Below are 12941 nucleotides of genomic sequence, written 5' to 3'. Positions count from 1 at the left end.
TTAGAGATACAGCGCTGAAACAGGCCCTTCGGCCCACTGAGTTCGGGCCACCCAGTGATCCCCACGCACTAGCACTATCCCACACACACTAGGAACAATTTACAATTTTACCAAGCCAATTAAGATACAAACCTGTGTCTTTGGAGTGTGGCAATGGCCAAATTCTGCTCCTATAACCTGAAAACAAAGAATATAGAAGATGAGATGTTAAATCCAGATATCTCTTCATAATCTCTGGATGTAGCCAGATATCCCTCAACTAACATGGAGAACCGATAATCATAGATAGTTTGACAAAGTAACTTGTGGAAACGTTTGGTTGCAGCAATGAATTGCTAAGTTTTAATTTTTTCAAGGTAGGACCCTTTTCATAAGTTCTGGGAGCAGAGTTAGGCCATTCGGCCCATCAAGTTTGCTCAGCCATTCAATCATGGCTCATCTATCTCTCCCTCCTAACCACATTCTCCTGCCTTCTCCACATAACCCCTGACACCCGTACTAATCAAAAATCTATCTATCTCTGCCTAAACAATATCCATTGACTTGGCCTCCACAGCCTTCTGTGGCAAAGAATTCCACAGATCCACCACCCTCTGGCTAAAGAAATTCCTCCTAAAGTAAAGTAAAGTAAAGTAGCCTTTATTGTCATTCGGACTTTTCGGTCTGAACGAAATTTCATTGTCTTGCAGTCATACATATAATAAAAATGACAAAAACACACATTAAACACAAATTTAACATCCACCACAGTGAGTTCACCAGGCACCTCCTCACTGATGGAAGGCAAAAATCTTAAAGTCCTTGTCTCTTCCCTCCTTGTTCTCCCTCTGCTCCGAGGCGACCTGTGAGCTCCCGACGCTGTCGTCCACCGGGCCCGTGGCCGATACTCCGAGGTCAGGTCGCCGCTGCCGCCGGAACGCCACAGCTCCGATGTCGGGTCGCCGTTGCCGCCGGAACGCCACAGCTCCGTTGCCGGGTCGCCGCTGTCGCTGCCGCCGGAACGCCACAGCTCCGTTGCCGGGTCGCCGCTGTCGCTGCCGCCGGAACGCCACAGCTCCGATGTCGGGTCGCCGCTGCCGCCGGAACGCCACAGCTCCGATGTCGGGTCGCCGCTGCCGCCGGAACGCCACAGCTCCGTTGTCGGGTCGCCGCTGCCGCTGCCGCCGGAACGCCACAGCTCCGATGTTGCTGCTGCCGCCGGAACGCCACAGCTCCGATGTCGGGTCGCCGCTGCCGCCGGAACGCCACAGCTCCGTTGTCGGGTCGCCGCTGCCGCTGCCGCCGGAACGCCACAGCTCCGATGTTGCCGCTGCCGCCGGAACGCCACAGCTCCGATGTCGGGTCGCCGCTGCCGCCGGAACGCCACAGCTCCGATGTTGCCGCTGCCGCCGGAACGCCACAGCTCCGTTGTCGGGTCGCCGCTGCCACCGGAACGCCACAGCTCCGATGTCGGGTCGCCGCTGCCGCCGGAACGCCACAGCTCCGTTGTCGGGTCGCCGCTGCCGCTGCCGCCGGAACGCCACAGCTCCGATGTTGCCGCTGCCGCCGGAACGCCACAGCTCCGATGTCGGGTCGCCGCTGCCGCCGGAACGCCACAGCTCCGATGTTGCCGCTGGAACGCCACAGCTCCGATGTTGCCGCTGGAACGCTGCCCCCGCTCCGAGGCCGCCAGCTCCGCCATTAGGCCTCGGCGCAGACTGAGACGGACACGGGGGATACGACAAGAGAAGTCGCATCCCCCCAAAGGAAGAGACCAAAAACACGCTTCTCCCGCCCACCCCCCCCCACACCCATACACAACATAATAAAATAAAACCAAAAATTAACTAAAACAGGACAAAAGAACAAACAAAAAAAGAAAAAAACAAACGGACTGCAGGCGAGCCGCAGCTGCTAAGGCAGCGCCGCCATCTTGTCTCCTTCCTAAAGGAACCTCCTTTAATTCTGTGGCTATGACCTCTGGTCCTAGACTCTCCCACTAGTGGAAACATTCTCACCACATCCACTCGATCCAAGCCTAATTTCATATCAGATTTCTTGTGTTAAGTAGCTACTCCATCTAGTGGCCATCCGTACTGCAGGTTTCATTTGCCTTTTTTGTCATTTATTTTTTAGTTACGCATTTATTTAAATTTTCAGTCGCTTGTTATTCATTGACATTTTCATCTTTATTTAGATTCGTTTTAGTTTAGAGATATAGTGCAGAAACATGCCCTTCGGCCCACCGATTCTGTGCCGACCAGCAATCACTGTGCATTAGGGACTATTTACCCTTTCCCAGCATATCTAATTTCTTATCAGATTTCTTGTGTTAAGATGCTTGATAAAGCAGCTACTCCATCTAGTGGTCATCGGCACAGCAGGTTTCATAAGCTTTGTTGTCTTTTATTTTTTAGTTAACTTAATCATCTTTGTTCAGTTTAATTTAGTATTTAGTTTAGAAATACAGCGCAGATACAGGCCCTTCGACCCACCAAATTTGGCGACCAGCGATCCCCGTATACTAGTGATCACCGTACACTCGCACTATCCTACACACTAGGAACAATTTACAATCTTTACCGAAGTCAATTAACCTACAATCCTGCATGTCTTTGGGATGTGGGTGGAAACCGGAGCACCCGGAGGAAATGCACGTGGCCACAGGGAGAACATACAAACTCCGTACAGACAGCACCCATAGTCAGGATCGCATCCGAGTCTCTGGTGCTTTAAGGCAGCAACTAAACCACTGCGCCATCGTTCCACCCTTTAATATCAAAAGATGGCACGGAAATGAACTTGCTCACTGACCTCTATGGTCATTGTATATAGCTAGAAGGTTTTGAGCAAAATTACAGAGATTTTATGTTTATTCCTCCTAACATTTGAAGAATATTCATAAGCCATCGGAGCAGAATTAGGTCATTTAGCCCATCAAATCTACTCCGCCATTCAATCATGGCTGATCTATCTTTCCCTCTAAATTCTCCTGCCTTCTCCCCATAACCCCAAACACCGTACTAATTAAGAAGAATGGCTTCATCTTTGCTTTAAAATTTCCCTTAAAAGGATGATTATATTCCCATTGACGTAGGGAACTGCAGATACAGCAATCTTGAGCAAAGCAGGTCAGGCAGCATCTGTGGAGGGAATGGACATGTGATGATTTGCGTCAGAATGCTTCTTGTATATTCCTGTGTTGTTCCAGCAGCCCATAGTGTATTAAGATTGTACAACAGTAAATTCTCTTTCATTAAATTTTTAAAGCTTTGGTGTATATTCTTTACTCTTTTCAGGTTTAGTTTTATAATCGTCATGTCATAGAGTCATAGTGTGGAATCTGCCCCCACCGTCCAACATGTCCCAGCTACACTAGTCCCACCTGCCTGCGTTTGGTCCATATCCCTCCAAACCTGTCCTATCCATGTACCTGTCTAACTGTTTCGTAAACGTTGGGATACTCCCAGCATCAACTACCTCCTCTGGCAGCTCGTTCCATATACCCACCACCCTTTGTGTGAAAAAGTTACCCTTCAGATTCCTATTAAATCTTTCCCTCTTCACCTTAAACCGATGTCCTCTGGTCCTCGATTCCTCTACTCTGGGCGAGTGACTCTGTGCATCTACCCGATCTATGATTTTAAACACCTCTATAAGATCACATCTCATCCTCCTGTTATTCAGGTAGACTCTGCTCCAAAATGCTACTTAAAGATTACATTTTATTAGCTTTGCAACTAGTGACAGGCATATCTTTGTATAGTAATAACTTCATAAATAGATGTAGTAAAATAAAATATTGGTTTATACCGAGATACAAGTACAGTTTTGTTTACATGTTATTCAATTACATCAGGTTATACTGTACACAAATGCAATTAAGCCATGCACAAGTATAACGGGTAGAGCAAAGTGAAAAATACCAGAGAGCAGAATATATTTTGCAACATTTTTGCGTTATAGTGCCATATAGTAAAGCAAGGTTTTGGTTTATTGTTGCCATGCGTACCGAGATGTACTGAAAGATTCTTTAAACAGTTTTTGAACTGTATAAAAGGGGAATAAACAGTTTGGGATAATGTACTGTTATTGGTGGTGTCAGAGGGTGGTGAAAATTGCCCAACGCATCACCGGTTCCTCGCTCCCCTCCATTGAGTCTGTCCAAAGCAAGCGTTGTCTGCGAAGGGCGCTCAGCATCGCCAAGGACTGCTCTCACCCCAACCATGGACTGTTTACCCTCCTACCATCCAGGAGGCGCTACAGGTCTCTCCGTTGCCGGACCAGCAGGTCCAGGAACAGCTGATTCCCTGCGGCTGTCACACTACTCAACACTGTACCTTGGTGACTGCCAATCACCCCCCCCCCCCCCCCCCCAGACACTCTTCCCACAGGAAAAACACTAGGACTGTATGCATGTAAATAGATTTATTTATTGAAATCATATTCTATGTCGCTTTCCAGGGAGATGCTAACTGCATTCCGTTGTCTCTGTACTGTACACTGACAATGACAATTAAAGTTGAATCTGAATCTGAATCTGAATTATTGTGGTAATCTATCGCAATCCACTCCTGATAATCCAGTTGATCATTGTGCTGAGAAACAAAGTATTATCTGTGTATTTGAATAAAGCAGTGTGTAAGTGCAAGGACACGTGTGAGTGGTTCAATGGAGATTTGTTGTCACACGTGCAAAAGGCGGTGAAATTATTGTTTGAGTGGCCAGATATGGTGCCGTTTCCAAAGTCCAGTCATCCGTCATAGAGCGGCGCCTGATCCAGGCAAGCCCCAGGCTTCTGCAAGGCCTCCAGCGTTAGCTTCGTCTGGTTCGTTCAGCGAATTGATGTCCCTCTCCTCGCCCGGCCACCTTTGTGCCCCGTGGGAACCTCGCACAGCCCACCTTGAGGGTGCAGAAAGTATGACCCCAGTTCAATTTCCTACTGGCCTTGCTCCTCACGGCCATCATCGGCGGCTTGGTTAAAGGCATATTTATTCGGCTAGTCCAGCTTTCAATTATATGTTTGGTTTTACTTGCAGATAGTCGATGGCAAAGTGGTGGTACTTTCTGCTCACTGGGAGAAAAAAAAGCAGCAGTTAGTGGAACTGCAGGAACAGCTTCAAGAAATTCCAGCATTATTAGTTGGCCTGGATGGCCTGACTTCCAAACTCGGTGAGTTTGTTTTTCATAAATTTAGATCTGATTAAAGCTCATAGTCCATAGTACATTGGATTGCTCTTGATAAGGTAATATATACAGTTCAAAAACTGTTTATACAGTCTATGCAGAGGGATCTTGGAGTCCAAGTTTCCAACTCTCTACAAGTGGCAGCCCAAGTGGATAGGATGATAAAGACTGTGTATAACATGCTTGCCTTCATTGCTAGGGACATTGAGTAGAGAGTCAGGAGGTCATGCTGCAGCTCAGTAAGACTTTGGTTAAGTCACAGTTGGAGTATTGCGTGCAGTTCTGGTCGCCCCATTACAGGAAAGATATGGATGCTTTGGAGAGTTGTGAAGAGTTCTGGTTAACCAGAATGCTGCCTGGATTAGAGGGTTTCAGATGCTGGGAGAGATTGGATCGACTTGGATTGTGTTCCTTGGAACTTCGGAGGTTAAGGGGAGACTTTGTCTGCAACTTCAGAGGTTGAGAGTATATAAAATTATGAGGCCTAGATTGGGTAGACAGTCAGAACCTTTTTCCCAAGGTGGAAATGTCCAAAGCTCGGGGATTATAGCGATAAGGTGAGCGGGGGAAAGTTTTATCGTGATATGAGGGTCACGTTTTTTTTACACAGAATAATGGGGGCCTGGATGCATTACTAGGGGTGGTTGTGGAGGCAGATACGATAGTGGCATTTGAGGCTTTTAAAGAGGCACATGGAAGTGTAGGGAACAGAGGGATATGGATCATGTACAGGCAGATGAGATCGGTTTAACTTGGCATCATGTTTGGCACAGACATTGTGGGCCAAAGGGCCTGTCCCTGTGCTGTTCTGTTCTATGTACTACTTAGCTATGAAGCTTTTTGCAAATGTGCATGTAAAATGGTCGTAAAAATATTTCCAGTTTGTTTTTATGTCAAACATACCTGAGTATTTACATTCACATTCCTGGTGAACTTTGTTACTAGTGAAGTTTGTTGTAGTAATGCAGCTTAAGGGCCCACAGAAATACCATGCCAACTTATCCTCCAGAGAGAGAATGTAGAAGCTTTGGCCAGTGGTACACGTTCATATATATATTATCTGTATTAGTGCAAAGATTTGGCCCAAGTTCTAATTCTTCTTAAGTTAAATGGTTCTCTATTGTCACATGTATCAAGGTATATTCTCGGTGTGGCGGCGCCTTGTGGCAGCGGCTCGACTGCAGTCCGTCTGTCTTTTCTTTTTTTTTTGTCCTGTTAGGTGTATGTTTTTGGTAGTTGAGGCAGGGACTATCGCAATGTTAAGAAACATTTAGACAGGTACATGAATAGGACCGGTTTAGGGGGATATGGGCCAAATGCAGGCAAGTGTGACTGATGTAGATGGGACATGATGGTCGGTGTGGACAAGTCAGGCTGAAGGGCCTGTTTCCACATTTTATCACTCTATGGCTCTCTAACTATATCTCTAAACAAAATTAAAATTGATCTTGGACCATTTTCTTGATTGGTTGCCCTAGAGTGCTGTTGTGCAGAATTTTAGGAATTTGAACTTTCATCAGTGATGAAAGACTAATCTTTTAACTTGGAGAAGTACTTATATTACCATCCCATTCACCTGCTGTTGTCCTTCACCACAGGCTGCTGATGTTTATTTTAGTTTATTGTCACGTGTACTGAAGTACACTGAAAAGCTTTTTGCTGCGTGCTAACCAGTCAGCGGAAAGACAATACATGATTACAATCGATTACAACCACTGTGTACAGATACATGATAAAGGGAATAACGTTTAGTGCGTGATCAAGTCCATTAAAGATAGTCCGAGGTAGACAAAAATGCTGGAGAAACTCAGCGGGTGAGGCAGCATCTATGGATTGAAGGAATAGGTGACGTTTCGGGTCGAGACCCTCGGGTCACCTACTCCTACTCCTACACCGTCACCTACTCCTTTGCCCCATAGATGCTGCCTCATCCGCTGAGTTTCTCCAGCATTTTTGTCTACCTTTGATTTTTCCAACATCTGCAGTTCTTTCTTAAAGATAGTCCGAGGGTCCTCAATGGGCAGGTGGTTGGGAGTTGTTGGGCGGCAATGTTTGAATTAAATTAGGGCCATATATTAATAGTCATTTGTTTCCCATCACAAGGTACCTGCTCATGAAGTTATATATTGTGCATTGTAAAGCATTTGGCTGTAATGCTATTATTGTCCATAAGAAGGTGGCCGACTAGGAAAAGGGGAGATGCAGCGAGACCTGGGTGTCATGGTACACCAGTCATTGAAAGTGGGCATGCAGGTGCAGCAGGCAGTGAAGAAAGCGAATGGTATGTTAGCTTTCATAGCAAAAGGATTTGAGTATAGGAGCAGGGAGGTTCTACTGCAGTTGTACAGGGTCTTGGTGAGACCACACCTGGAGTATTGCGTACAGTTTTGGTCTCCAAATCTGAGGAAGGACATTATTGCCATAGAGGGAGTGCAGAGAAGGTTCACCAGACTGATTCCTGGGATGTCAGGACTGTCTTATGAAGAAAGACTGGATAGACTTGGTTTATACTCTCTAGAATTTAGGAGATTGAGAGGGGATCTTATAGAAACTTACAAAATTCTTAAGGGGTTGGACAGGCTAGATGCAGGAAGATTGCTCCCGATGTTGGGGAAGTCCAGGACAAGGGGTCACAGCTTAAGGATAAGGGGGAAATCCTTTAAAACCGAGATGAGAAGAACTTTTTTCACACAGAGAGTGGTGAATCTCTGGTACTCTCTGCCACAGAGGGTAGTCGAGGCCAGTTCATTGGCTATATTTAAGAGGGAGTTAGATGTGGCCCTTGTGGCTAAGGGGATCAGAGGGTATGGAGAGAAGGCAGGTACGGGATACTGAGTTGGATGATCAGCCATGATCATATTGAATGGCGGTGCAGGCTCGAAGGGCCGAATGGCCTACTCCTGCACCTAATTTCTATGTTTCTATGTTTCTATGTTAGGATGGGGATCGCTGGTCGGCCCAAACTGGATGGGACAAAGGTCCTGCACCACGGTGTGAAGTTTAGTTTCGAGATACAGCATGGAACCGGCCCTTCAGCCCACCAAGTCTGCGCCGACCAGCGATCACCCCGCACTATCCTACACACTAGGGACAATTTATAATTTTACTGAAGCCAATAAACCTACAAACCTGTACGTCTTTGAAATCTGGAGCACCCGGTGAAAACCTACGCAGGTCACAGGGAGAACGTACAAACTCGGTACAGACAGCACCCGTAGTCAGGACCAAAGCACACGGAGAACACTCACACCATCACGGGGAGAACATGCTAACTCCGTACACAGCACCCACGGGGGATTGAACCCGGGTCTCTGGCGTTGCTAAGGCATCACATCTACAGCTGCACCACTGTGCTGTCTGAACTAAGACTTTTAAAATGGGACTTGCTTTGATGCAGCACCTTGGCCAGCATGGAAGGGTTGGGCCGAAGGGCCTGTTTCATCCTGTAGGGTGTCTGCTGATGGACCAAAGCCAGTTCATTGGCTATATTTAAGAGGGAGTTAGATGTGGCCCTTGTGGCTAAGGGGATCAGAGGGTATGGAGAGAAGGCAGGTACGGGATACTGAGTTGAATGATCAGCCATGATCATATTGAATGGCGGTGCAGGCTCGAAGGGCCGAATGGCCTACTCCTGCACCTAATTTCTATGTTTCTATGTTTCTAAGAAGCATTTACATTTTTATGCTGTTTTTAAGCCCCCACCAGAGGGCGCTGCTAATACATATGTAGATCTATCAAGTAGCTACTTTAGACTTTAGGAATCTGTGGAATTCTCTGCCACAGAAGGCCAATTCACTGTATGCATTTAAAAGAGTTAGATAGAGCTCTTGGGACTAGCGGAATCAAGGGATATGGGGAGAAGGCAGGCACGGGTTACTGATTGTGGATGATCATGGCTAGAAGGGCCGAATGGCATCCTCCTGCACCTACTTTCTATGTTTCTATGACTCATCTGAAATATTTGTCCATGTTCTCATTCCCTGTCACAAATTAAAAAACCTAATTCTTGTTCTCAATTCCCTCTGCCGCCTCATACTTCTCTTGTTTAGTTTAGTTTAGAGTTTAGTTTCCAGATACAGCGTGGAAACAGGCTCTTCGGCCCATCGAGTCTGCGCTGACCAGCAATCCCCGCACACTAACGGTATCCTACACACTAGGGACGATTTACAATTCTACAAAGCCAATTAGCCTACAAACCTGTACATTTTTGGAGTGTAGGAGGAAACCGGAGCTCCCGGAGAAAACCCACGCAGGTCACGGGGAGAACTAGCTGCAGCTTCCTCATTCCTATGCCTTTCCAGTTCTTGTGCATCACGGATTTTAATTGACTTGCTTCTTGTGGCCATGTCTTAAGTTGCTTGACCTCTAAGCTCTAAAGAATACTTTCCAAACCCACCATTTTATCTTTCGATCACTCCTTTGGTATCAGTCGGGATGGTGCTTGCTGTGCGGCTAATGTTGATAGAGTTTAACTCCTGACACATTGGAATTTCTGTAATGTTTTGTGCCATAGAGTCATAGAGTCATGCTGAGTTAAACAGGTCCGACTTGCCCACACTAACCAACTTGTCCCATTTACACTAGTCCCACCTACCTGCATTTGGCTCATATCCCTCTAAACCTGTCCTATCCATGTACCTGTCTAAGTGTTTCTTAAACGCTGTGATAGTATCCTACCTCAACTACCTCCTCCAGCAGCTCGGTCCAGGCATCCACCTCCCTTTGTGTAAAAAAATAAGTTACCTCTCAGATTCCTAATAAATCTTCCCCCTTCACCTTAAACCTATGTCGTCTGGTTGATGATTCCCCTCGTCAGGGCAAGAGACTCTGTGTGTTTACCCGATGTATCCCTCTCATGATCTTATACACCTCTATAAGATCACCCCTCATCCTCAGGCATTCCACGAATAAAATCCTAGGCTGCTTAATCGCTCCCTTAAGCTCAGACCCTCAAGTCCTGGTACAGCCACATCTTCGCAGTTTTAAGAAAAAATACAGCACAAGAAACGGTCTTCCGCTGGAAATTGGCCAAGCTACAAATTAAATGAATCACCATGCTTGTGGTTGCCTTCAGGACACAAGGAATATTAAGGCTTTGAGATATATTAATTTTACTTTATCAAGAAACTTACTGCTGTACCTTTACACACCTTCTCGTTTTCAGTTCTTGAATATTCGGTTATTCACAGGTGGGAGGCTAGATGCAATGATTAAAAATTTTTACTTCCTGTGATAAACTTTGTTCAGTTTAATCTTGTCTGAAGCAAGGAGCATTTTCAGGTTTACATTTGAAATTATATTCATAGTACCTTGTTTCATGAAGATTAATTTTGGCGAAATGTGCATGCAGTTATGTGGGTTAGGGGCGGCATAGTGGCGCAGCGGTATAGTTGCTGCCTTTCAGCGCCAGAGACGCGGGTTCGATCCTGACTGCGGGTGCTGCCTGTATGGGTGGCCGTGTGGGTTTTCTCTGGGTGCTCTGGTTTTCTCCCACACTCCAAAGGCATGTGGGTTTGTAAGTTAATTGCCTTCTGTAAAATTGTCTAGTGTGTGTAGGATAATGTTAGTGTACAAGGTGATCGCTGGTCGGCGCAGAGCCTGTTTTTGTGCTGTATCTAAAGCCTAAGGCCTAAAGAGTACGTGAGACAAAAAGTTACTTCTTAAAGTTAAAGTAGTTTTGATAGACATTCAGCTTGGGTAATAATTGTTTTTATTTGTTTTATTTGGCTCTGCTTACTAATAAGGATCAAATGCCTGTAATTAACTTTGCTTTCTAGGATAATTCTGGAGAGCTAACAATCCAAAATCCAAATATACTTACAAAAGCTCTCCTTAAAGTAAGGGGGAATGGTAAGCCATGAGTAATATTTCAACACCATTGTGAAGCAATCCTTTCATAGCGTAACTTTATATTTATTGCTTGAATGTAGTGTTTAAATTATAGTGTGGTCACTCTTGAATTGTATTTGAGCAACTAGAAACAACATCGCTTGTCAGTTTATTCTCTTTATTCCTCAGCAGTTATATTGCAACTTTGTCAGTACATATTGACCATTGTGGACTCCACATTTCTTTGATTATTGTTACTCTCTGCATATCTGTCCCTAGTGTGGGATAGTGTTAATATGTGGAGATTACTGGTTGACGCAGACTCGGTGGGCCGAAAGGTCTGTTTCTACGCTCTAAACTAAACCAAAAGCACCATCTATAATCTCTCGCTGCCCTTGATTTGTCCTAAGTAGGGAGGCACGGTGGCACAGCAATAGAGTTGCCGCCTTACAGCGCCAGAGACCCGGGTTCGACCCTGACTATGGGCGCTGTCTGTATGGAGTTTGTACATCCTCCCCGTGACCTGCGTGGGTTTTGTCCAGATGCTTCGGTTTCCTCCCACACTCCAAAGATGTACAGGCTTGGAGGGTAATTGGCTTGGTAACATTGTAAATTGTCCCTGGTGTGTGTAGGATAGTGTTAATGTGTGGAGATTGCTGGTCGACGGGGACTTGGTGGTCTGAAAAAGGGGTAGCGGGGATCAGGAGGGGGAGCGGGAGACAGTCTACCCCACAACAGGAAGGGAAGGAGTTGTACAGTTTGATAGCCACTGAGGAAAAGGATCTCCTGTGGCGTTTTGTGCTGCACCTAGGTGGAACCAGCCTTGCTGAAGGTGCTCCTCAGGTTGACCAGTGTGTCAGGGGGGGGTGAGCTGCGTTGTCCAAGATGCTCCGCAGTTTGAGGAGCATCCTCCCCTCCAAGACCATCTCCAGTGTATCCAACTCCATCCCCAGGGCGGAGCCAGCCTTCCTGATGAGTTTGTTAATCCAGTTGAGTTAAACACTGAGTTATTTTGTCAATCTAAAGTCAACGACTCAAACACTTGTAGCTGTTGAAATCGATTCCTTATTCAGCTGAGACTAGTCTCTGAACCTTCCAACACAGAGCTAATGCTCTGGGGCGGGTCCAGAGAGGAGTAACTTTGATAGAACTCATGTCATTTATATTGGTATTAGACATTTCAGATACAGACGGTATAACAAGCTGGTAACCAATCATCTGAGTCCTTCTGATGATTTACAACATCAGTCACATGATCCCCCTTCCCTGGCCTCACAACCTTTGTTTGTCTGTGGGATAACTTTGCTTATTTTATTTCAACACAGCAAAACCCCAGTAGGCTCAATTATCAAAGACCACTCCTCAAAATATAAGATACATATGTAATACAATTATCACACAAGTCGTACACACTTTCCATACCAAGAAGAAAGATATTTCTATAAATCTAAACAAAATCTAATGTTTACAGTCCTACTTCAGACAATACATTTCATAAATTGTTTCACACATACACATATATCTATCTATATATTACTAAAAGTCTGTTCTTGACCGGTTTTGGCGATCTGTGCTGCGATTTCCGAGAGAACGCCGCCACCTACGGCCGTCATTTTTGGCCACCTCGCTCAGAGCCCCCCTCCGCCGCATGTGTGCCGAGGATTTTTCCAGTCGATGAAAAATGACAGAGATATTAATGATTTTACAAAATTCCCCATTCTCTCTGCTGCCCCCGCTGGCGGCAGGGGGGGGTGGACTATAAAACCAGGAAGTGGTGTGCCTCAATTAGTCTGCAAGCTGGAGGAAGGCAGAGGGTCACGTTTCTCTGAGCTGTGAATAACACTGAACACATGTGCACACAACTGTGAGTAAGTACCCTTAATGTGGTTTGAAAATGAAAATATGGTTAAAGTAAAAAAGAACTGCCTGCAAATGGTTGTTTGGGG

At 45.8% G+C, this 12941-nt stretch overlaps 1 protein-coding gene across 1 annotated transcript in view; it reads left to right on the top strand.

Moving 5' to 3' along the window:
* Positions 1-12941, top strand: part of dtnbp1 (dystrobrevin binding protein 1) — a 158006-nt gene that overhangs the window by 28449 nt on the left and 116616 nt on the right. Inside the window, exon 5 of the mRNA XM_033014256.1 lies at positions 5019-5151. Within this exon, the coding sequence (XP_032870147.1) occupies positions 5019-5151 (133 nt within the window). The remainder of the gene's footprint in view (positions 1-5018; positions 5152-12941) is intronic.

Source organism: Amblyraja radiata, chromosome 2 (assembly GCF_010909765.2).
Source record: "Amblyraja radiata isolate CabotCenter1 chromosome 2, sAmbRad1.1.pri, whole genome shotgun sequence".
Lineage (NCBI taxonomy): Eukaryota > Metazoa > Chordata > Chondrichthyes > Rajiformes > Rajidae > Amblyraja > Amblyraja radiata.
The sequence above is the reverse complement of the archived record's forward strand: the minus strand, read 5'-3'. Positions and strand labels throughout refer to the sequence as shown.